A 27102-nucleotide genomic window follows, 5' to 3' on the forward strand; every position below is an offset into this window, starting at 1 on the left:
TTGCTCCCCAAACTTTCCAGTCAATACTCTCTACTGTCAAATCCAATAAAGGGGAAGTGTCCTTGAGCTGGGATTCGAACTCAGGGCGCCCTGAAGTGGCACCAACTATTGGCATACTTTTATAACCACTTTCCATTTTGTGAAGCTCAACATCCATCTGATGCCAATCTCAGCATTGTCCTTTGATTTCACCCATTGCATTAAGTTTCTAAAGCATCCAAATCCTGCTTCTCAAAGACCACATAATATTTAATGCTTACCATAATATTATAATTGTTATAATTGTGGCATTATGAAGAATGTCACTCACTTTGCCAAAAAATAAAGTCCAAATGCATCTGCTGCATGATATTGTAAAGCTTGATAGAATGCAATATGAAAAAACTTATAGATCATTTTGAGGGATGTAAACAAAAACAACAGTCCCAACATATTCCCTCTTTAACATTTTTAATTTCTATAGCTTCCGAGAATCCAAAAAAGAGTCACTTATTGATAAACAATGTTATGATAGCTGTTTTAACATTAAGTTATGATTGAATGGCTTCTTGCTATACTGTAGTTATGAAACAGTTTGATAACAAGCAGGAAATGTTTATGGGCCCATGACATGACCACATTGAAATGGTTATAATTCAAATTATGAACATACATTTTTGATGTGACATTCTAATATAAATCAATAAAAAAAGAGTTTCAAACCAAGGTGGATGTGTTTTGCTCATATGATTTCCTAAAGATACCAATAATTGTGGCACTTAAAGATGTTGATAATTTTGAGCAAAAGATCCAAAGGTTAAACAATACACACTTTCTTTTACCCCCAACAGTCCTCTTTTCACATATTTACCAATGGTGCCAATGTTAGTGGGCTCTGTATTGATCTCATTTGTAATAACCAAAACAACTGCAACAACCACACTGAATTAAAAAAGACAGCTCCTCTTTGGCACAGAGCAGAATGAGCCTGGACCACTCTTACACAGCAATTCTCTCTTGCCTTTTAGAGACTAGAGTGGGTGCATGGGAGAAAAAAAGGACTCCATTTATTGTGGCAGGATGCATGGTATCCATGGAGACATAAAGCCCTTTAGTGACTGGATATCTTAATCAAAAGCTGAGCTGCTCGAATGACACCCAGAGGAGAGGATCAGTGTCTGCTGAGAGCCTTGTCACATAATGACACAAAACGGTTAAATATAGAACACAGAGACTGTTGATTTTTGTGAACGTTTGAAGATGGTTTTTGATATTTTTTACAGATTTTCTCAAAAGAAGATCAAGTTCAATCTATACTAACTTGTCTAGTCCTATATATATATATATATATATATATATATATATATATATATATATATATATATATATTCCCATTATACAGTTGAAATCAGAATTATTAGCCCCACTGTTTATGTTTTTCTCAATTTCTGTTTAATAAAGAGAAGATTTTTTAACACATTTGTAAACATAATAGTTTTAATAACTCATTTCTAATAACTGATTTATTTTATCTTTGCCATTACGACAGTAACAATATCTGACTAGATATTTTTCAAGACACTTTTATGCAGCTTAAAGTGACATTTAAAGGCCTAACTAGGTTAATTAGTTTAACTAGGCAGGTTAGGGTAATTAGGCAATTTATTGTATAATGATATTTTGTTTTGTAGACTATCAAAAAATATAGCTTAAAGGGGCTAATATTTTGACATTAAAATGTTTTTTTTATTAAATCTGCTTTTATTCAAACCAAAATAAAACAAATAATATTTTCTCCAGAAAACAAAATATTATCTGACATATTGTGATAATTTCCTTACTCTGTTAAACATCATTTGGGAAATATTAAAAAAAGAATAAAACAAAATCATAGGGGGGGCTAATAATTCTGACTTCAACTGTATAGATTCATACATAGTTGCATTTATTATATTAATCTAGTATGTAGTAATTATAGTATCTAGAAATAAAACGACTGTACAGCAACGAGAAGTGACAAGAATAAACCAACTAAAGAACTATATTTATGAAAAAACTGAAAAAGAAGAAAATAAATGCCAATTTAAAATACTAGAAAATTACATAATAGCATGACCTGCAATAACAGCACATGAAAATGGGGGGTTTGTTGTTAGATCAACCTTTATACTAAAGCAAAGAGACTTAAAATACAGTTGTCATAAGCTGCTCAAATGACAACATTCCAGTTGTGCACATCAGAGTTCACATTTTATAGAATTACAGTAAAATGCAGTCTTTGAGATGTGATCATTTGGAAAAACCTTATCTTGTTCTTTGGTGCCATTAACAAGTTTTGTTATGGTTATGTCTGATGTCCACACTATTCTGGCGTCTTTGACCTTGATCCGCATCATGGATATGCAGCCGACAAATGTGCAGCAACTGCATGATGCTATCATGTCAATATGGACACAAATTTCAGAGGAATTTTCCAGTACCTTGTTGAATCTATGCCACGAAGGATTAAGGTAGTTCTGAACTAATATGTATCATTTACTGATTCTTCAAGCCCCTCTCATGTGTGCATTATGCAACCAGTAGACAGTGAAGTTCAATCTTCAACATGCCCAGTGAGTTTAAATCAAGTGTGCCGCAAGCCTGCGTTTGAGTGAAGGTCTCGGCCGTTAGATCGCCCCCTGGGGGCTGGCTGCAGTACAAGTCATAAAGCCCGCCTCCTCCGTGTTGATGAAGGAGACTTGAGCCCAAATAAAAAAAATTATTACACTTGCAATAAAATGTCCCGAAAGATGGTTCTGGTCGATTAAGGTACTGGTTATTGTGCTGAAATAGGTGCAGATCTTCATTTTTGTAAACAGTTTGTTTTTAGCAGAAATTTAATGCTGGGCGTGTCATCGTGATTGACAGCTGTGATTGACAGTTTCTCAAAGCAGCGCGTCTGAGCTTCAGCAGGAGACTGAAGTGTTATTATTCGATTTCTGTGTTATTTTACTATGACAACATGAGTTCAGCAGTAAACTACAGTTTCTGACATACATGATCCTGGTGGAACACCGTTTATTCGCTAAGGTCAGGGCTTTTTTCGGGCTTTATTAGTTTGCTGATACACGCCTAACCACCCAGATAGCAAAATACACTCGGACCAGTTCGGCTAGATTCTCGCCTGCCGGAGACTTACCCCTCAGAGCTCAGACTGACTACCTCTGCTGGACCTACTCCGGATGCCTGGACTCACTGCCCGATTCCAGCGCGAGTCAATCAAGCCAGATGCGGCGGCCGAGCAAACCGGCACTGCCGCATGCGAGCCGGAATCAGCCCGCGACGCCGCAAGTAACTTATGTGCGCTGCGGCCCGGAGCTGGCGCGATTAAATATATAAAACCTTCATATTTGTTAACGTTATTATTACATCCATTTGTGTTGATATGACAGCAAACGCATGCTGAGAAGTTCGGGGGGCGTGGTTGATTTTATATAAAGCGTTTGGTTGGAAGCTCGACTCCGCTCATTTTCGCGGCTCCTCCTCTGGCTCCATCAGACAGTCCTTCTGCGCATGTCAAGGCTCCAATTTCAGCAGTCTTTTGCGACAGTTTGTGCCCGTCAAGCAGGCGTTTTGCCCTCAAGGCGTTCAATGGGAAAAGGGGCTGTCGCGTCGTCCATATTCTTTACAGTCATTGGTTTAAATGGTCACGTATGATGCATTTTAGGCTGTATACGGCCTTTAAAATTCTGAATGAGGTGCATTTTAATTCTAAAACACCATTTTAAAAGTGAAAACACATTAGTGTAAACACAGCCTTATTCCCTGATAAGAGAGTTAGCAAATTGCAGACCCCCTGGTGATTTCAAGTGTTTGATATAGCAGTTAAAAAGCATTAAGGTGAATATTTTTTAGTTCTGCAAAATTAATACTACAACAACACAGAGAAAGACAAGCCATCTTAATAAACAAAAACCTGATGTAAATTCCCGATGTTCACCTAAAACCATTCAGCAATCCCAGCAGAATAAAACTACACGAGTAAAAACATCAAAAAGAGTATTTAGTGCGAATAACAAGGTAACAAGGCAATAAATTAGATCAATGTACCTCAGACATCCCGATGTGTTCTTGAAGACAGTGGTCCACTCCGCATCTCGTGGCTTTGAGTCCTCATTGGGCTCGTGCTCCCACCCCGAATGAGGGATGATGACCTCATTAGTCATCGTCTGTAGGCCGTGGTTAATTATCACCATTTTCAGCGGCTCATACGAAGACAAGTTCCAAAGTGTTCCTAACATGTGGAATGAGAAGAAAGGAGATAATAGGGTCTGTTACTTCTCTTAACAATGCCGTTAGCACTGCTGTTAGATCTGTTGACATACAGCACGCATTACAAAAGCATTGATTCTGAGTTTTCAGACAGGAGCCTCCATTACAGACCACGTCTAAGAAGAATTGAGAGGGAAAAATAGCGAAAGAAATGGTTGAGAGTAAACAGAATGTGAAAGGGCCAGGCTGTTATTTTCTACACAATAAAACAGGGGAGCTTATTCTATAAGCCAGCAGACGTATACCGTATATACGCCTACACACTTAAGACTGCCCTTTGTTTTATTAACTTGGCAAACCCCATTCACCTACTGCAACTCTGGGAAATGTAGAGTGGATAAATAAACTGCCCTCTCTTGGGTTAGTAAAAATGAAGTCTCCTGACCGCAGGGCATTCTTGCTAATACCAGAAATAGAATGTGTTTACATAGTTGACTACAAATTCAAACAATTGGACTTACTAATACACATTTTTCTCCTCCGTCATACACATTACCACTCCACATTATCCTTACTACACAATTATTTAAAGTTAAGACAAACTACAACAGGCGACAAGAGGTCTATGAGCATATTTAGCTCTGGGTAGCTCCACAAATAAATGTATTTAGCCTGGGATAATAACCTGATTTGTTAGCAGGCTGTACCGCCATCACCTCATGGCCCTGAATGGCCATTAGACTGTGGTTGAAGGCCAGATAACAGACGCTCTACACTTGGCCTTGGTGCACACGTGTGAATGTCTATTTGTAAAGTGGAACATTAAGGATCATGGATCATTACCGGTGAGCTCATGCACTCGTGCGTGTGTTATTGTGTCAGATAGGCTTGGAGATGTAGAGGTCTATAAATAGCACATGCTGATTAACTTCACTCCATTGGTTGTAATAGTAGGCAGACTGGAGCGGACATAGGGCTTTATAATCGGTAATTACATTGTATAGGGGTGTAATGGTACACTAAAATCGTTTAGTATGTATTATGGTTTTGAATAATGTTTTTTAGGGCAGCCGGGAGAACCATATTAAAATGGCTTATTTTTTTATTATTATATTATTAAACAGCATTTTAATGAGCAAAATGTGGCCTCAGCTTGAAATACACCAAATTATGAATAACATATTTAGATTAGTTAAAGAAGTAAACAATATAAGAGCAGCATTGCCTGTACATTACTGTACAATTAAAGGTTACGGACAACAACAAACTAATTATTTAAAGATTTATCAACACTTAAAGGAATGGTTCCTGCAAAAATAAAAATTTACTCACTATTTGCTCATACTCAAGTGTTTTTTTGTCCTGCTAAAGACAGATGATATTTTGAAGAAAGCTAAAAACCTGTAACCATTGACTTCCATAGTATTTATTTTTCTTACTGTGGAAGTCAATGGTTACAGGATTTCAGCTTTCTTCAAAATATCTTCTTTTGAGTATAACAGACAAAAATAATTCAATAAGATTTGAGTAAATGATAATTACATAAAATTTTTTGGTGAACTATCACCTTAAACATTTACAAACATGTAAAACATGAACTTAAGGCAGTTCTTACATTAAGTTCTACAGTAGATCTATATTTACAATTACACATCTAATCCAGTTCATTGTTGGCATATAATAATGATGACTTTTATCTCGCATATAATAATGATGACTTGTTTGAGAGATTTATATAAAGATATATGTTGCATATTTAAGACGTTATGGTTAAGTAAAACATAATGAGTAAACAGGTTAATATTTGAAGTTTGTTATCCTAGTGAGTTTAAGTCTTGAGTAAACTTTCAGCTTTGTATTGTTAATAAACTGTTTTACTGACATCTTTGTGTGACTGAAACACTGATTAAGTGATTACCTGATATGTGAGATGATTATTTATGTTGATTTTGAGCTATAACTAATTGCAAAATTAAGGGAATGATCACGGTGTCATCTACAGCAATCTGTTATAAAACAGCGTCTGTTGTTTGATTTTCTTGATACAAATGTTCAGAATTAAAAAGAGGATTCTTTGTTTCTTAATGTGATTTTTTGACTGAACATATGCAATTTAATTTTTCTTTTGAAATATTTATAGAGTAATTGTTGTTAGAAATGCATTTGTTGCACACACACAACCAACTAAATACTTGGGGGCTTGTATATATTAGGGCTGAGTGATTTGGCCTAAAATCAGAATCACAATTAATTAAACTTTATTACTCGATTACAATTAATAAACAATTATTTTGTGTAATTAATTTTTTGCCCTCACAGTTCACTAACAGGTGAACTGTACAGTAAATATGCTCACATATTAGGAGTGAGAGATTTTTGACTGGAGGGTGCATTAATTGCGACCGCGTGAAGGTTGCGCCAGACCATACTCCTGCGTTTAATGCAGAAGTATAAATTAGCCTATAAATTAGAGCAGGGTCACGCGACTCCACATGCAGTAGTAAAATTAATAGAAAAAAATGACCCGAAAAATTTGATAGATTTAGGTTCTGAATACTTTTCGATTAATTGTCCAGCCCTGTATATGTAATTTTTTAAAAAGTTTTAATGTTACTAATATTGATTTACAATGATCAGTTAACACTAAAGACTTAAGTGATGGCTAATTAAAAATTACAGACAAATTTTTTTTTAAATGAAATTCCTTTTTTTTTTTTTTTTTTTTTTATATTATTTTACAACTGACAAGTAAATTAGATCCCTAAGAAGTTTGGCAGAATGTGCCACTATTTCCAGGTCCAAATGATGCATATGATCACAAACACAAACTACAAAAAGTTCGAATATAAAATTAAGATGATATCATACTTTACAGTAAAATCATAATCCTAACCTTTATCTTTATAGCATTGCAAATATCAGTTAATTAGCCAATGTTTTGTTTTAATCATTAAAATAATGGTGTGCAGTACACAGTGAAAGTGAAAATAGAATTAAGTGGAGTTTAAAAGGCCTATAGGTTAAATGTGTGCTTTATATAAATATTGCTCATAAACATCAGTTGAAATGATATTCTCAAATGGAACAGAGTGTAAACTTTCACACTTTCACACCTGTAGATCGATTGCTTAGTTCCAAGAAAAGGATTCAAATTGTTACAATGCTTATTTTTGTTCTTGAATGGTTCGTTTTCACACATGAAAGTTTCTACCAAAATATTTAAAACAAGTCACATGCAAGTAAACTCTCCTCACATTGGTCAGTTCCAGGGTTAATTTTTTAGAGCTGTCAGCTGTCACACATCCTAATGTTAATATCAGAAAATATCAGATCTTCATTTTAGTCAACGTTTCTAATAGATAAACAGCTCTAGTTGAGCATGCTTTCACTTTTGTATTCGACATGAAACACACATTTAGGTAGGAATGAGTTATTATTTTCTCTCCATATAGCCGTATAGATGCCTATTACATATCCATGATACACTGTGATGTAGCCTGGTTCGTTAGTTCGTTAAATCGTATTGCATTCTCACTACAATCGATCTGCTGCAGTTTCAATCGAGCCAAGTCCATTGTTTCCGCAGATCATTGCACAATTGCTGGATTCACATGCCAAACAAACAGGTTCCGAAACAAACATCTAGGTGTGAAAGCACTCTTAGACCCAGAAACTGTATTGATAAGTCACAAGTTAACAAGCAGACACTTTAACCATTAACTTTGACAATGTTTTTATGATGTTTAAAAATAAGATTATCAATACCTATTTGCCTAATTAAAACGTGTAAATACAGAGCATTTCAAATATATTATTACTTTCATTAACAAAATTTCATATTCAAACTAACATAATATATTTGTATTATCTGTACATGTACTGTACACACACACACCACAAAGAGGTAAAAACCATGAAATGCTATTTTAGAAGGACTCTAGTGTCGTATCCAGTTGATTCTCCAAGCATCTTCTGCCGGTTCCTGGATATCCCACAAATCTAATACAGAAAGAGCCAATGAAAGCCACATGAGGGAAGCTGAACCTTGCGAGAGGTGCAGCCTGATTGAGTTTACTCCTTCCGGCTTGTCATTGGAGCCTCCCAGCTAATTCAATTTCCTGGGAGCAGCAGACATGCTGTTCTAACAGGCCATTCACTTAGGGCTATTACAGTCCCATCCTGCCCCCTACCATTCATCATACGCTGATTGGACAAGCGAGTCGGAGAGAAAGAAACAGGATGGAAGGGTAAACGAGGTAATCATCTCAGAAATGCCACAACACTGGGCTTCTGGAATTTCTGAACAAATGTCATTCTGTAAGCAACGATTGCTGGCCTTTTTCTAATGTCCTCCAATTTCCTTTTTCACAAACCCTCTGGTGATTTGAGGTGAGGTGCATGAGTAATCCAGACAAAAAGAAACAATAAGATATCATTAAATCTGTGAGATCCAACACAATACCAAATTTGCAAACAATTTTAGTTTATTATTTACTATTGGTTTCTCTGTGTTTATTTAATGTAATCATTAATATGTATCATTAATAGTTTTGTGTATTTTCTTTTTCTTTTCATTTTTTTTTCATCACACAACCTGTTCATGTTATAAGACAGGGGTGTCTAAAGTCGGTCCTGGAGGGCCAGTGTCCTGCTGCTTTTAGCTCCAACTTGCTTCAACACACCTGCCTGGAGATCTTCTAGTATTGACCTGATTCTAAAATGCGGAAGTGCGCCTGTTTTCGCAATTGTCTTAGAACTTCCGTTTCAGTCGCCTATGGGAGAAATGACAAGGAATAATAAACGGCAAAAAATGGTCAAACTACTTGCTCTACAAACAAATGTTTGCATGACTATACAGACCAAGTAGAATAATATAACAAGGAAATATCAATTTGCAACATCAAACAGCGAAACGAGCAGTTTTTAATGTCTAAAAATTAATGGAAGTGAATGAGACCAGAAGTCTCATGCCAAAAAGATTCAAATGGCAGCGCCCGATCATCTGCAGAGAATAAGGTCAATAGTAAGAGCTTGATTAACTGGTTCAGGTGTGTTTGATTAGGGTTAAAGCTAAACTCTCCAGGATACCGGCCCTCCAGGACAGATTGTGGACACCCCTGTTCTAAGAAGTAATACATTTGCCTAAAATACGTCTATAAAAAAGTAAGATGAAAACTCTGCTGTCATTTACTCATCCTTGACTTGCTCCAAACAAGTTTGTGTATTTTTTATTTTTATTTTGTTCTTTTGAACGCAAGAGAAGACATTTGAAAAATGTTGGAAACCTGCAAATGTCAATTGTGGGAAAAAAAAAAACTATGGAAAAGTCAGAACTTTCCTCAGTTAAACAAAGAAAAAACTGAAGTTGCATTTGGGAACAGAGATGAGGTTCTCAAGGTGAATTTGTACCTTGGCTCTAAAAGTCGAAACACAAAAAATAAGGTCAAGAATCTTGGAGTGATTCTGGAGTCAGATATGAGTTTCATTCCTAATTATGAGCGGAAAACAAAGGTTTTTGCCCTTAAGCCCTGATTGAGGTTAGGGCCTTTATAGCCACGAAAAAACACGTCAGACACAATTTACTCAGCACCTGTATCATGGTTATTCATTCATTCTCCTTTGGTTTAGTCCCTTATTTATCAGGAGTCGCCACAGCCAAATGAACCGTCAACTATTCCAGCATATGTTAATTTTCCTTTACAATAAAACTGCAGCACAATACTTTGGTGCAGTTAAATACCGAAATAAAAAAAGAACAAAAGTTAATCGGAGCAGAATTAAAAACTGTGGAATTTTATATTGTATATGAAGTACATTGCATGTAATGTCACAAGTACAACGCGCATTCTTTATGTCTATTAATAGTTTTATTTTTATGTTTAATGTTAAGATATTTTATGTTTAATATTTTGAATGAATGAGAACAACACTGACTCACTCATAAAGCCAGTCACTTGTTATAGCCTACTGAAGTAGCAAAGTATTTAATTAGCAGAAGAACTAATTGAAAAATCACCACCACTTACAAACAGACTGAAAACGCGTACTTTAAAACTGTTTTTCCATATGATCCGAATAAAACAAAGAGAAAATAAAAGAGACAAAGAACAAAAGCAGGTTGAAGATTTGCAAGAGATAAAAAGCAGAGACGATGTTCATGGTTACTGGTTTAAAACATAATGCTTTAGCTGATTGGTTGTAATTAAATTTTAATTAACTTCAAAAGACTTTTTTACATTTAAGCTGGAGAGATTTTAAAAGGGAAATTATGATGCTTTGAAGCCTTGACCGGGGTGATAGAAAAATATTAATACAAGCTGTTAAATATTCCGAGCACATGAGGAACACTTGAAACAGGGTCACCAAATTAAAATGGACAGTTTAATTAAAAAATGCTGAAAAGGTAATGAACAATTCTAAGCAAATACTTCTGCAGAAATAAATATATAATATCAATAAAGTATGGACAAATCCACACAATGCAGCTTTTGTTAAGAGTACAAGATATTACGGCAGCACAATATATCGTTTCAGTATTGATATCGCAATGTGCAAATCTGCAATAGTCACATCGCAGGATCTTCAATGTCAAGTTGGGATGGAATTAACATGAAAACAGTTCAGGAAAAAAAAACAGTGTAGGATTATCTAGGATTTCCAGCAAATTTGAACTATTTGGGCTTTTGAAATTACAAAATGTGTTAACATATTAAATGTATTTAGTTATTTAAATACTTAAATAATTATTTTATAACTACACTCCCTGAAATAAAGGTACGCGAGCTGTCCCTGGCGTGGTACCTTTTCAAAAGGTACACATTTGTACTTGTAGGGTCCATTTTTGTACCTCAAAAGTATATATAAGTCCCTAAAGATTTTAAGAGGAAAATTTTTGTACTTTTTAGGTACTAATATGTACCCTTGAGGTATTTATATAACCTTTTAGGAACAAATCTGTACCTTTTGAAAAGGTACCACCCCAGTGACAGCTTGCGTACCTTTATTTCTGAGAGTGTATAGTAGTTAATATGGATGCGATGAGATCTCGGGCTATGAAATCTTGCAAAACTTAATCGTGACGAGATTTCTTGTTGAGGTGAAAAGTTATCTTGTGAGTTGTGATGTTATGATGGAGCATGACGGTGAATTTACCACTGAAGACTGAAGGCAGGATTGGATTAGAACCGCACATCAAGTGATCACCTGACAGGCTAGCCTCAGAGTTGCGCGTCACTCGTTTGGGGCAGGTGAGTGAGACGTAATCGATTCTTTCTTCACTGGAGTTCAAAGGTTGCCGCTTTGCCAAGGGTTGGAATGGCACTTTAGATATGCTTAAAGCCATAATCGTCGTAAATACTAATTAAATTAAGACATGTGGAATATTTAGTTGCATTATTGAAGTGCAGTACATACAAGTAAACAACATAATCAAACTATTATCGTTGTGTAGGACTTTTTGCTGCGTATATAGCTAAATAACAGAGTTCATAGCTCAATACTTAGCAGTGTTTGCATGTCCTTTTATGTAACAATTTATTAAAATAAATATAAAATAACATTCATTACAAGTTGATTTAAAAAAGCACCTGAATTGTTTTACATTTTCTTCAGTCGAATAAACATTGTTTTTCTAATCATATATTAGCACATATTTAGCAGTATTTGCACGTCTTTTACTGCATAGAATTCATTAAAATAGAAGGAAAATAACATTCATTACAATTAAATAGTTTTGCATTTTGTGATTTTTTTTCAGTTGAATAAAATATTTATTTATATTTCGCCATTGAATATTTTTTTTAAAATACTGTAAAAATCTCATCGCATTTTCGTGAACCTAATCTTGTGTCTCGTCTCGTGCAGTTAGTCTCGTCACATCCCTATTAGTTAACATTTTTTTAAAATTGTCTTTAGACAAGAATGGTTAATGTTGAATAGTTTTAGTTTTACTCCCTTAAAAAATAATCACAATCAATGTTAAATTCCAAATTCTTTCAAAGCTTATAAGCTAATTAAGTTATAGCTTATAAGCTATCTTGAGAAATTATTTTCATATCATAATATTTACCTCAGAAAATAAATAAAACATTGCAATGTCAGTTTTTTCCATTATCGTGCACCCTAACAAGAGATGTTGCTGATAATACTGATTTATCAACCGTGGCATTCAAGAGCATACGATGAACTTATTTTTAAAGCTCTGCAATAATTGTACAAAAAAACAGTCCCAAGTTTTCCAGGCTGCTGAAAGACCATTGTAAGGGCAGTGTTTTCATAGGGGCCTTGCGGATGAACCACAAGGCTGTCCAGGGCTTGTTTTAAAACTGGTCGCACTATATTCTCTCCATCCTGAAGAAAAAAGGCTATTTTTAACTGAGGCGGACAGCAACGATGAGCTGTAAAGTTAATCATGGAGGCTGCAGAGCTGATATACTGTATACGTCAGTACGCTTTCACACTCCAGCAGCACAAGGATTCACTCAGGTGTTTCACACACCAGACACCTTTTTTGTGGTCTGTTATAAAAATGCTGAATGTCTGGTCTGGAGAACCATCAGTCAACGTCATTGACAGAAAGACTTTCTCTTTCAGTGGATTCTACAGCCCTAAGATTTTCTTTCTTTCTTTCTTTCTTTCTTTCTTTCTTTCTTTCTTTCTTTCTTTCTTTCTTTCTTTCTTTCTTTCTTTCTTTCTTTCTTTCTTTCTTTCTTTCTTTCTTTCTTTCTTTCTTTCATTAAATAGTTTTATCATAATATGATTTTTTATTTTGAAGATTAAATAAAAAAAGTAACAGTTACAAAAGTAACAGTAAAGACATGTCAAATGTTACAAAATACGTCTTTTAATTTAAATGAAATTATTTTAAAAAAATTGTTAACTTTTGATTAAAAAGATTATTATTATTATTATTATTATTATTATTATTATTACTATTGTAATTATTATTACATTAAAAAAAGAAACAGTTACAGAAACAAAAGTAACAGTAAAGACTAGTAAAATGTTACAAAATATGTCTATTTTATATTAATGCTCCTTGAATTTTTTAATGAATCCTAATAAAACGTTTATTAAACCATATAATAAGTTATATTAAATATTAAAGAGTAAAATTTGGTGAAAAAGCTTTGGTGAGCATGTTGAGCAATTCTATATTTTTTGTTAACCTGTAAAAAGTCTATGTTATTTTTATCTTAATTTTTATATTCATTCTTATAATTATCATTATTATTATTATTATTATTATTATTAAATTGACAAAAGAAATTGTTACTTGTACGTTTTGTTACTGTACACCTCAATGTAAAGTAACAAAAGTAACAGTAAAGACAAAATAACGTTAAAAAAACGTACAAAATATGTCTATTTTACTTAAATGCTTTTTGAATTTTTTAATGAATCCTGATAAATGTTTATTAAACCATATAATAATCCATATTAAATATTAAACAGTAAAAATGTTTTCAACATCGATTGTAAAACATTTTTGATTTCTAAGTTCAGTTTTTCCTTCAAAATTAGTCTTTAAAGGGCATTTATTTTACGCCTTTTACAAGATGTAAGATAAGTCTTTGGTGTCCCCTGAATGTGTCTATGAAGTTTCAGCTCAAAATACCCATCAGATTATTTATTATAGCCTCCAAAATACACACACTTTGTTGTCTGAATACATTGTAGCTGTTTAGCCTGTAGCTTTAAATCCAAATGAACCACTTCTCCGCCCAACGTTTACACGTTTCCACAAACAGCAGAGTGACAGAGACAGACTCGGATGAAGCTGAAATACAGCTCATTAGTCAAAAATACCGGTCACACTTTACAATAAGGTTCATTAGTTAATGTTAATTAATGCGTTTAATAACATGAAGAACAATGAATAATACATTTACTACAATATTTATTCATGTTATTAATTGTTAGTTAATGAAAATACAGTAGTTCATTGTTAGTTCATGTTAACTCATGGTGCATTAACTAATGTCAACAAGCATGGACTTGAATGTTAATAATGCATTAGTATATGTTCAATTATGATTAATAAATGCTTTACATGTGTTGATGATTAGTTCATCTTAGTAAATGCATTAACTAATGAACCTTATTGTAAAGTGTTACCAAAATATCAAGTACGTTTATTTGATATATTTGTGGTGAAGTTTATTCAAGCCTTTCTGAAATGATGAGTCTCACACAAATGCTGTTTGCTGTACACACACACATATATATGCATGTTTACTGATACCATGCGGCCGTGGTGATTATAGCAGTTAAGAATTACACAGCAATTTTAGTGTCTTTATTACAAACAAACTCTTTTTAAAAAACATTTTAAATTTATAAAACTAATTAAAATCACAGAGAGTTGTAACAGTTATTTTAATCCCAGTTTATTTGTAAAAGAAAATTTTCTGTGTATACATGTTATTATGGAAACATGGTACCTGTCAACCAGTTCGGTGGCCAGGGACAACTGCACTCCTATATCACGTTGCGGTGGGCCTAAAAATTGCTGTGATTTGGGTCCTAATAATAACGTTAAGAAATTTTAATAAGGAGACTTATTGATTTTATATCACTCCATTATAACATCGAACACACTATACCTACACACAGTTCAGTCCAAAGAGCTTACAAAAGTTGATTTAATCATAGGTACCCTTTAAACAAAATATATTAAAATGGAAAAAAAAGTTTATTTAAATTGTAATTTATTTCAAAATATGAATATTTTACAGCATTTTAGTAGCAAATGAATTTAGCTTTGGTGAGCATACTTAAAAACATATTTTTTTTTCAATTTGTCATAAAAAGTCTATTTTTAGTATAGTTATAACTGTTATTATTATTTTCGATTTTGAAAATGCCTCTTTTTCTATCCATTCCAGGTATTAAAAAGTTCGGTGTATGTACGCAAACATGACTTCAGCCCTGTTGTTTTTGTGTCTGGCCTGACCTCTTTGGCATTTTCCACATCATAGTAAATGTAAGTCGGGTCATGCCGATCAGGTCAAAGAATTAAGGTCCCGGGGGACACCCATAAACCCCACAGTGTTCTTATGGTGACATTTAGCAGGTCAAGACCCTGCTCCAAAGACTGACCTGAATTCAGTCAACATCAATCTGGACTCATCTGATATTTAAACATGTAAGACTTGGCGAGAGGCCTTTGGCTAGCATTAGAAGGATTCTTGCCAAGCGGGACTAGATGAAATGAGAAAGACAACAATGAATGAATCATAGAAGATTTAGGATGAACAAGCTAAAAAGGTAGAGAGCTATTTTTGTCACTGGCCTGAATAATACTTATATTGGTCAGGCAGTCACATGAGACAAAGACTGATGAAGCTGGAAATAAAAATAAAAAGAAAAAAAATGAAAAGAAAAAAATAAAATAAATAATAATAATAATAATATAGAATTTTAAAAAAATATTGGTTATTATTAAAAACTCTTAAATATTGAATACAAAAGAATATTGAATAGAAAATAATTATCTTGAATTAGGCTAAAGATTTGGCAATTGTAATGCTTTTTAATGCGTTTATGCTCATATAAATGCAGTCTACGTAAGCATAACAGATTAAAAGCATAATTATACTGTATATACAAGAATAAAAACAGTTACAGCATTTAAAAGTGTATTTGTAATAATATTTTGGGGTCAGTGTTTTACAATTTTGAAAGAAATTCCACCAACAAATTAACAGGAAAAATGGTGTGAAAAACAAACAATATTTAATCACATGTGCTTTATTTACAAGAATAGTTATTGTAAATTGTACTAAAGTATTTATGTTTGCACAGACGCTATGGCTGAAATTATTCAACTTAATTTAATTCAAATTCAATTAAAAAAAAAACATGGTCAGTTCAATCAACTCAAAAATCTATTTAACTAGACAGACATGTCTTACACTAAAGGCTGATTTATTTTATTTAGGATGGATATTTTAAGCTGAAACTTTGCAGACACATTCTGGAGACACCAAAGACTTATCTTACATCTTGTAAAAGGTGTAAAATAGGAACCCTTTAATGTACTGTAGCTGATTGGTTTCCTTCCCTCATATATTCCTCCCCAAATATATTATTATTTTGTACTAATTGGCCAGGGTAGCCCAAAAAACGTCCGGGAACCCATAAAAAAGCAAAACAAATCAACTACAGATATGGCTACGGAGAATGCGTGTTTCTGCATGCGCAATACTGCAATTTGTTAACCGCAGTCACGCGCTTTACTGCAGCTGTAAAGGCTGCCTTTTCATTAAAAACAAAACAAAACAAAAAAACATTTCTGTGCTTTACCCAGTAACCACAAGGTGGCGCAAGGAACAACCGCTTTTCCATTGACTAAGTTGTCATGCGTGTTTAGATGCCAGCATTTGTGTGCTAGAACGCTCAATTCAGCTGGGTTTCTTTATTTATTGATTTATTTAGGAGACAATGCATACATAATTGTATTAGCATATGAATACAACAGAAAGACATTAAACCAATATAAAACAAACAAAAGCTTTAACAATTTACAGGCCCGTAGCCAGCCTGGTGAAAGGGGTGGTTCATTTTTTCTTAAAAAGTGGACCTTTTTGCAGTTAAACGTCTCAGTTTCAATTTACTTTGAGATTTAAACAGTGCATTTTAGTGAAATAGTTTTGCTAGATTAGCTAGTCAGATGTCATTTTTGATGTACTAAAAATATTTCCAACGAGGTGCGCTATTTGCACTTAGCCTAAATAGACACTCCAAAATCGGCATTTTAAACAGTTAAACTATATAGTATAAGATAACACAAACAGCTGCCAAAAGAATGTCCTTTTCACACTGCTTACAGGTAGCTCACGTGCTCAGTATACTGTATCAGTTCAGTATGCTCACTGTTACATAACTGCCCCCCTGCTGGTCAAGTATTTCCTGTGTTAGCCTATGTTGTGCACTGAATCACTTTACTGCAAAAATGTGCGATTTTTTTTTTAAATCACTCGCGCCTTCTAAGTAGCCATATCTGTGTATAACTTATTTTACAATGTTTGTGTTCATGTTCACAACATTAAACTCCAGCACTGAATAGAGTGGATGTAGACATCATACCTGTGATGAGCTCCCGAACTTCCATGTCATTGGTTTTCCTCAGCAGTCGGATGAGAGCAGGAATCCCATCGCAGCTCTTGATGGCCACCTTGTTATCGTGGTCTTTCCCATAAGAGATGTTTCTCAGAGCTCCGCAGGCCTTGCGATGGACTTCAGCTTTCGGGTGGTCCAGCAGACTCACCAGCACTGGGATGCCCTTTAGCTGCCGGACATCCTTTTTGATCTTGTCGTTCTCGTAGCAGAGATGCTGCAGGTAAGCGGCGGCGTTGGACTTGACCGGGTCGATTGGGTGACCCAGCATGGCGATGACTTCAGGCAGGTCGGGGTCTCTCCAGCGAGGGTCTTTGCGGATGCTGTCGATGGAGGGTGAGCGACGGCCACCCATGCGGTCCAGACTGGCCATGCTGCCCCTCTCGGGTTGGGCAAGAGGTGCGGGGTACATGCCATGAATGTAGGGGTGTCTTTCATCAATTAATTCGGCCTCTATGGGATCCTCATAGCCTCTGTTTAAAAAATAAACAAAGAGGAAGAGAGTTTTAACAGTCATCCAGAGAGCATAAAGCAGACATGCAGTTCATTTTTATTTTAGAATTCATTTGAACACATTTTAAGGTACATGACTTTTTGTTCAGGGCAATTTTTTAAAAATATATTTTAATAAATTGTATTTTTAAGATAATTTTTATATTTTTTTTATATTTGGAACTAGGATTGCGCTATACATATATATTGCAAGGTTTGCAGCGTCATGTTCAGATCAATAATATCTAAAGAAATGAGTAAACCCATCACTTTTAAAATAATTAAAAGACTTTACTTAAAAAGTGAGTAAACCCATTAGGTTAAAATGATTAAGTAAATGAATAATTTGCATAATTACAACATTTAAGTTAACTCAACCATTCCAAGTTGCAACAGTTTTACTCAGTTTTTAAAGTAAACTTGTTGCTTTTAGGACAAGGGGTTTACTATTTTGTAAGTAATGTAACTAATCACTTTTTACAGTGTATGAATTCTTTAACAGAAGAAATAAATTTTTTTAAAAATTGATTTTTTTTTTCAATATCGTGCAGCTCTACTTAGGATGCAGTTTTTTATAATAAGATTAAATATTGTATAAAGACTAAATAAAAAGGGGGTTTCAAGCATCAAAATAGGTGTCATACAATTTTTTCCTCTGTACTTCAGCAATTACAGTGACAGTTTCTATCCCAGAAAATCTTGTCCAGCACATTTATAAATACATTAAGAGACACCAATTAAGGATCTAAGAGTTGTCTCAAAATACTTTAAAATATATTGTCATTTTAAATATTTACATATTGCCACTATTGTTCAAACCACAATATTATTTCCCAGTAATAATTTTGAAAATGTTTTTAAAATAAATCACTTATTATTTCATATATTTAAATGAGAAGGTCAAAGTAATTATGTGGTTTCAGTTAAACATAAATAAAAAAATGAATGTTACTAAATCAAACATTCAATCATTTATTTTCCTTCGGCTTTGTCTCTTTATTCATCAGGGGTCGCCACAGCAGAATGAACCGACAACTTAAAACACCCAGTAAATGTTTTACCCAGCGGATGCCCTTCCAGCTGCAACACATCACTGAAAAACAATTATGTATGAAACATTCATACATAATTAGCCTTTTTTTTAAATATAAAAACTTTTGCCTTTTTACTCACATAATACACATTTTCTGTGTACTGTATATAAAATCATGCCAAAACAGGATAACCTTGATATTATTTCAAAAGACCTGTCTTAGGCTAAATATGTGATACAAGCTTAATATGAAGGATGAGGGTAAGAAATGGGACACAGAAAAGCAAGTGATTGTTTGAGTTATTAACCATGAAGTCAAAGAATCCATAGTACTCAACAATGAGAAAAACTGCTGCCACTTTCCTATTAATCGTGTCTGTCAGGAGCCGGTGACGTTCTCTCTTTCTTTAATTAATGATGGATGGGATTCAGCGTGAGGGAAAACACAGAGCCTGCAGGGCCCAGAACAAATATAGAACAGACTGGAAACAAAGAGGCAGAGAGAAAGAGAGACAGATGGACAGGGAGCGATGGATGGATTCCCTACCATGAGTAATCCTAATACAGCAGCACGTTTACCGGGAGAATCCCAGGACTTTTTCCAGTCACACACACAAGCAATCAATATGCAGGAATAGGAAATGAAACAATCGATGTGCATTTCTGAAACACTCACAGTAAACTGACACCGCTATTACTTTGAGGAAGATACAGCAGTCATGAATGCAGAGCTTATTCAGGTCACAATTTTACAATCGACAGTCTACAATTCCTCATTCTGCTGCTTCTGTGCTCTTAGAAAGTGTAAATGTATCTTTACAAGGTAAACTTCATCACCTTTGCAGAGGAAAGACATAAAAGCCCAAAGAGGAAATGAAAAAAGCTGTAGCACAACAAGGAAAAGAACCATTTAGCCAACCAAAAAGCCCTGTAGATTGAAAATACTATTTCAAAACAAATGCTCAGTGGGAACATTTTCAGGTACTTCAGGCACCCAGAAAATTAACTGCTGTATCACTTCATTAAACGGAGCCGAAACTGACCAAAATGTGCTGTATGTGAGGTCGAAACATCTCATTTCCAAAAGAAAACTGACCCGCTGCTCAACAGTTGGCAACAAGAGATTTGCATTTCTCTGGGGCATCACACAAACCCTTGAGCTTTAAATGGCTGATGTGAACTTCTAATAAGAACATTTGTGTATGCTCTTTTTTGCTGGTTTACAGCATCAATTCATCTTGGGAATGACAAATACAAGTCCTGCACAGTGGCTAGAAGGATTTTGAACCATTCAACTTGCAGAATAGTGACCAGGTCACTATGTGATGCTGGTAGTGGAAAATATTTCCTGACACCAATGTGGCTCAACAATATTATGATTAGGTGACTGCACAGGCCATAAGAGATGTTCACTTTCATATTCACTTTCATTTTTATCAAAACACTCTTTCACCCATATTTTCCCATATTTTACATTTCTAAAAATATTTCCTGCATTTCTTTTGTATTTTCTGTCTTTCTTTGAAGGGTTGCGATAAAAATTAAAGAGCCAATCCTCCGTATACGAAACCCATAATGCCGATCAACCAGGGGCTGCCCCTTGCTCTTAAATGCGAGTCTGTTCTGTGGTTTTGCTTTGTTTAGTATACACTTTAAAATAAATATAAAAACAGCGGGATTCCCTTTCCTTTTCATTAAAGATGTCGACGCCCCTCCTATGCAATCCTCAAAATAGTCATATAGCTGTGCGTAACTGTCATGCTCCATAGTGATAAATAGACACAGTTTCCCAAACAGATTCTGTACACAAGATTTGAAACAGAGCGAAAGTCTGGGTTTTGGGTGCATACTTGAACAGACATATACACCTAATTAATAATAATAACATCTAAAGATGTCGATCTTGGTGGGGGCTTTTTTCCCCAAACACAACTAATTTTGTCCTCAATGTGCATAGAAAGTTACGAATAAGCTAGCTTTCAAGCAGTCGAATGCTTTCATTATAATGAGATTCATTTGATGCTCTTTAATAAGAATATGGAAGTTATACAGTGAAGAAAAAGATTAATGAGATTTGATAACTTAATTCTACTATTTTATAATAGCTATTACTTTTAATAAGCTGAACTGTTTGCTAATTTATTTGCTGCTAATGTATACTATGCTATTTTAGTATTTTGATTTGTGTGTGTGTGTGTGGGGGGGGGGGGGTATCCCTTATTAGCATATCTCTTATTTTCACATCAGAATGTTGACGGGTATGCTGTGTGTATTGGTGTATTATCATCTTGATACCCAACAGTGCCTTTAGGATACAAAGTTTGAACCCTTTGGTTCACATGCTCCTTCAAAATGGTTCAGTAGTCCTTGGCAGTGACACACCACCAAACACTAGAACTGAGCCTTGGGAATGCATTGATATAGCAGCCCAAACTATCACTAATCCACCCCCATGCTTCACTCTGGGCATGCAACAGTCTATGTGGTACACTTCTTTGGGGCTTCTCCACACCGTAACTCTCAAGTTGTGGGAAAGACAGGGAAGGTAGACTCATCTGACAACAAAACATGTTTTTCATTCTCCAAAGCCCAAAATTTGCTGCTGGCACCACAAAAAAAATTTTTTTTGGCATTGGTAAGAGTGACAAAAGGTTTGGGTATAGCAGCCCAGCTATTTGTGTATATATATATATATATATATATATATATATATATATATATATATATATATATATATATATATATATATATATATATATATATATATATATATATATATATATATATATATATATATATATATATATATATATAAATATGTATATATATTGACCCTGTGGAGATAACGGTGAACAGTTTTGGAGGAAACAGGTGATTTGAGGTGCACTTTTATTTCAGCAGTGAGTTAGGCAGATGTGGTTTTATTTTTTGGATACATTTTTGGATAAATTGGCCAGTTTTTCAATTTCATTGTTTAACCCCTGTATATAACTGTGTTTGAAAATACAACACAATAGCATAAAATACTATATTGAAGTGTTTACTGCTTATTTGTCAATTACCGACTTACAGTCATGTCTGCCAATGAGCCACTTTAAGTAATTAAGACATTATTAAAGTTAATGATTAACGTAATCTATGGTAAATCCTTATTCTAAGTTTAAATAATATGACCAAATTTTGACTACTTCATACAGGAATGTAAAATATGGAGCAATTGCTTGTTTTGTCCCACCACTTTGTATGACAGAGTTTTGTATGCTCAAACTCCACTGTGACCATGACTTAATACACATGTGCCCCAAAATATGTTAGTGATGCGCATGTTTAATTGACCATTGATGAGTTGTATTCATTTAAAAGACTATCAACAAGTAATTGACCACCATTATAAACAAAGCCACAGATTGAGATCCAAGCAATGTCTCGATGATGAATGATTACAGTGTATTTGCACATAAAATCCCTAGTGCTTTGGATTTCTGGTACACCTTGTTTTTGCCACCCAGAGCGAGACGAGGACAGAAAATGAGCTGGAAATGGGGAAAGAGAAAGAGCGATGGTGAGTGAACGACACGGGGGTTTAATATTTCTATGCCAATTTAGAAGTAGCACCACAGGGACGCCTCTGTTTTGGACAGACTGATAATGAAGCATGCTGAGACTCCTATCTGAGATTGATGTAACCTCCCTGATATGTACAGCGTAGCCCCAGACATGTCATTTCCAACTTATGATCAGTAGAGGACAAGCACTGCTGGAGTGGAATATTGTGGCTCTTGAGATCCTTCGGTCGCCTGTTTGCTCAACACAGATGCAGAACAGGAAAAATGCTTGGGATAGCAAATCCAGTAAGTTATGTGATCAAGTGTGTATGTTCTTTTCAAATAGCAAATAAAATTGTAATTTACTTTCATAATATGTTTTATTTTTTTGAATTGATTTTTAAACAGCAATGTGTCATGTTGACTTTTAATTTTTTTCTTTAACAAAAAAAAAAAAGGTTCTTCTACAGTTTGATTTACAAGTCCTTTAGAATGGCATACAGAAGATATACAGAAGAACATCTCTGAATGCACAACATGTCCAACCTTGAGGTGGATGAGCTGGAGCAGCAGAAGACCACACCGGGTGCTACTCCTGTCAGCTAAGAGCAGGAAACTGAGGCTACAATTCAGACAGGCTCACCAAAATTGGAAAATAGAAGATTAGAAAAGCTTTGCCTGGTCTAATGAGTCTTGATTTCTGCTGTAGCATTCGGATGGTAGGGTCAGAATTTGGCATCAAAAACATGAAAGCATGGATCCATACTGCCTTGTATCAATGGTTCAGGCAAGTGATGCAATATTGTGGGGGATATTTTCTTGGCACACTTTGGACCCATTAGTACCAATCAGAAAATCTCAAAAATTATTTGAAAATTATTCAATCGTTAATTTTCCTTCAGCTTAGTCCCTTTATTAATCTGGGGTCGCCACAGCGCAATGAACCACTAACTTATCCAGCATATGTTTTACACAGTGAATGCCCTTCTAGCCGCTACCCATCACTGGGAAACCCATTCACACTCAGACACACTCATCCACCTGTACCGCATATCTTTGGACTGTGGGGGAAACCGGAGCACCTGGAGGAAACCCACATGAACATGGGGAGAACATGCAAACTGCACACAGATATATCAACTGACCTAGCCGGGGCTTGAACCAGTGGCCTTCTTGTTGTGAGGCGACTGTGCTACCCACTGCACTACCATTTGAAAATGATTTTGTTCCTTAAAATTTGTGCTTTAAAAAAAAAAAAAAAAAAAACATAATATATATATATATATATATATATATATATATATATATATATATATATATATATATATATATATTGATAAACAATGTGCCACTGAAATAGACAGGTCACACTTTATTAACCTTAATGATTAATTGATTACTTGACACATTTTAGAATGTGTGGAAAATGACATCCCTCCTATTCTGAACAGTAAGATAAAGCTACTTGCAAATACTTCATAAATCTGAACAAATGGATCATTTTTGATCTATTGCATAATGACAGTGCAGAAAGTCAGTGTTGAGAACTGGAAAAAATAAAACAAAAACAAATCGGATTTATGCACAGTGTGAAGAAAGTCTTTGATGTGTGACTTGACAAAACGGGCTGCAGCTGAGAATGTTGGCGGTTGTGAGGGATGCACTTTTAATGAGAGTTTTATGTTAATTATGCACCGCAACTTTGGAGGTGATTTGGGGGCACGTTGCAGAGAGTGAGGAGATGTTGGCAAGCTGTTACTGTAACATGGCAGAGCTTTAAATGAACAGTTCATGCATCTGACATCGTAAAAAGATGATATGGCCATAAAATGGGACATTAACTCTATGATGGTACATGAGGAACACATCAGCTGATTGGCCCCAGAGGAAAGAGAGTTTAATGCGCATTAAATGAACGCACAGAAAAAGAAGCAGGTGAACAAGACTGGGTCTCTACTTATAGACACAAAGATTGGAGCTTTTTTAAAAAGAAGATGAAACCAAGTAAAGGATGCATAAATGGAAAAATGTGAGATTACAGATGCTAAAAGTATCTTAATATCCATAAAACAATAATATTAAATAGCGGCACGGTGGCTCACTGGTTGGCAGTCTAGCCTCACAGCAAGAAGGTCACTCACTCGAGTACCAGCTGGACCAGTTGGCCTTTGGAGTCTGCATGTTCTCCCCATGTTTGCGTTGGTTTCCTTCGGGTGCTCAGGTTTCCGTCACAGTCTAAACACATGTGCTATAGATAAACTAAATTGGCCATATTGTTAAGTGCTGCTTGAAAGATATCTGCTGCGTGAAAACAAACACTACTGAATGCACAAGGCATGTTGCTCGTAAAGATTTTAATTGGAAAATTGTAACGGTCAATATGACAAATGAAGCCCCGCCTACAGAAGCAAACCATTTTTTCGAGGGAGAAGCTCAGACCAGACGTGTGCTTTTACGGTGATTTTTGTGATCAAAAAACACACTGGAATCTCATAGAATACTTGCTTCACAGACATTAGAAATATATCAAATAAAGCTTGAAATCTGTACTTTAAAAACTAAACTAAATGCAATTGAAAACAAAGTTTTTTTTGGTTTTGTGATCTGTATGAAACTAACACAGGGTACAGTCCATCTTGTCAAATGCTTTTAAAATTTACTAAGGACTACTGTAAATATTACATTTAAAATTTAACACGACAGATTATACGCATTTTAAACTATAACAGTTCACAATATTGCATTTTTTTTTTTACTGTATTAAGGTTTCTGCAGGTTTCTTCAAATCAAATTTAAAACCTTTTAAAACACCCTTTTAAGAACATTATAATTGAAATTTTAGACTCATACAGGCAAAAAGAATTAATAAAAATTTTATTTATTGTCATCATTGCGAAGATAAAATAAATATATTATTAGAAATGAGTTATTAAAACTTATGTTTGGAAATGTGGAAATCTTCTTTTCGTAAAACAGAAATTGGGGAAAAAATAAACAAGCGGTCTAATAATTCAGGGGGGGCTAATAATTCTGACTTCAACTGTATATATTTCTTATTTCATATATTAAGTATTATGATACTTCTAAAACAATTCCTCATAAATCTGCAGATTTTTATTTTTACAAAATTCTCCACAGAAATAGCAAAAAATTTCAGCAGATTCTGTCAGGGCCAAGGGACTAAGGGTTGGCTAGATTGGGCATAAGAAAATTACGACCTGTTCAAAATGATTTAACACCTACTACACAACATTTTTGTGATATTTTAAGAGGTTTAAAGATTTTTTTTAAACCCCAGGGACACCCTGTGTATGTTTAATCAAATGTATCCAGCTTATAATTAACAAAGGTCTTAAATATCCCAAAGTTTTGAACCATAGTAACTATACATAAATGTAATATAACATTTAAAAACAGCCTGTTTGATTTGGTTAGTTAAAATTACTGAACAATCTGTTAAAAAAATTAATGGAAGTTTTCTTTAATTAAACATTTTTTCTTTTGTTCTCCTTAATCAAATGTGTGCGTTTTCCACATTCTTTTGCATTTAGCAGGTTAAATGAAGGAATTTCAATTAAGTTTGTGTTACACAACTAAAAAAGAAAATCTATTCAAATAAGCAGCTTGATATTAAAAGTGCAAAAAGTAATTATGCTGAGAAGTTTTTCTTAATTTAATCGTGTTAATTTGTTATTTGTCAGACAGCTTAGTTTATGCATTTGTATTAGCAGTATTTTCAATTAAAATTTGACCAATTATGCCATCGCTCCTATTCATGTAGTCAAACATAATCAGAAACAGCATAAGGAGACAATCCATTTGTGAGAAATAAATAATAATAAAAATGAGAAGAATTGTAATGGCCATAGTCTCCACTATAAGTGAAATACCTTCTACCAGACTTTTGAACTTTCTTAGTTTAGTGTTGGTTTGTACTGTCACATTTCGCCCTGGTCACCATTCATTACCATCACCATTTCTTTTATTATTGCAGTTAAAGTAAGAGAGCAGTTATCGACCACATGGTCAATTTGGAAGCATTTTATATGCTTTGGAAATGCCATTCAAATGTCATTCAACGTCAGAATCATGAAGTAATCATTACCTGACGCAATGTCTAAATGGTGACCAGTACCAGACCCGTTAAGCACAAATTAGCATTAACATGGCTTGCACTCAGGATGCCTTATTTCTTTAAATACTCTTCTCTGCAAGACTTCCCATACTGATTCAAATAATTAACCAGAACCACTAATACTGAGAGAGCACACAGACTTCACTTGTGTTTGAACATATAATATAAACATATTATTGAGTGAAGTTTATTTATGAACTAATTTCGAGAGGATCATATGCCCGCAGCCGGTCCTGCATTATTCAATTTATAATTCACCAATAAGATGATTCCTGAGCCACTATAAATACCCCAACTTCCATATAACAATCATCTTTATTATGAAGAATCCCCCCCTTCACCCCTACTTCTCCTCCTTTCCTAGAAAGAGGAGATGGGTGACACGGTGGCCCAGAGGTTAGCACCGTTGCCTCACAGCAAGAACGTCACTGGTTCTAATCCTTACCAAGACAGTCAATGTTTCTGTGCGGAGTTAACATGTTCTCCCCTTGCTCACGTGGGTTTCCCCCGGGTTCCGTTTTTTTCCCACCGTTTAAAAACATGTAATT

At 34.6% G+C, this 27102-nt stretch overlaps 1 protein-coding gene across 51 annotated transcripts in view; it reads right to left on the minus strand.

Annotated features, from left to right (window-relative positions):
* arvcfb (ARVCF delta catenin family member b) overlaps positions 1-27102 on the minus strand; it is a 423234-nt gene that overhangs the window by 88908 nt on the left and 307224 nt on the right. For all 51 annotated transcript variants that reach the window (XM_073950724.1, XM_073950712.1, XM_073950705.1 and 48 more), the window contains 2 exons: positions 17320-17822; positions 4069-4252 (listed from right to left, as the gene is read on the minus strand). In XM_073950724.1, coding sequence (XP_073806825.1) covers positions 4069-4252; positions 17320-17822 — 687 coding nt within the window. The remainder of the gene's footprint in view (positions 1-4068; positions 4253-17319; positions 17823-27102) is intronic.

Source organism: Danio rerio, chromosome 5 (genome assembly GCF_049306965.1).
Source record: "Danio rerio strain Tuebingen ecotype United States chromosome 5, GRCz12tu, whole genome shotgun sequence".
NCBI classification, from domain to species: Eukaryota; Metazoa; Chordata; class Actinopteri; order Cypriniformes; family Danionidae; genus Danio; species Danio rerio.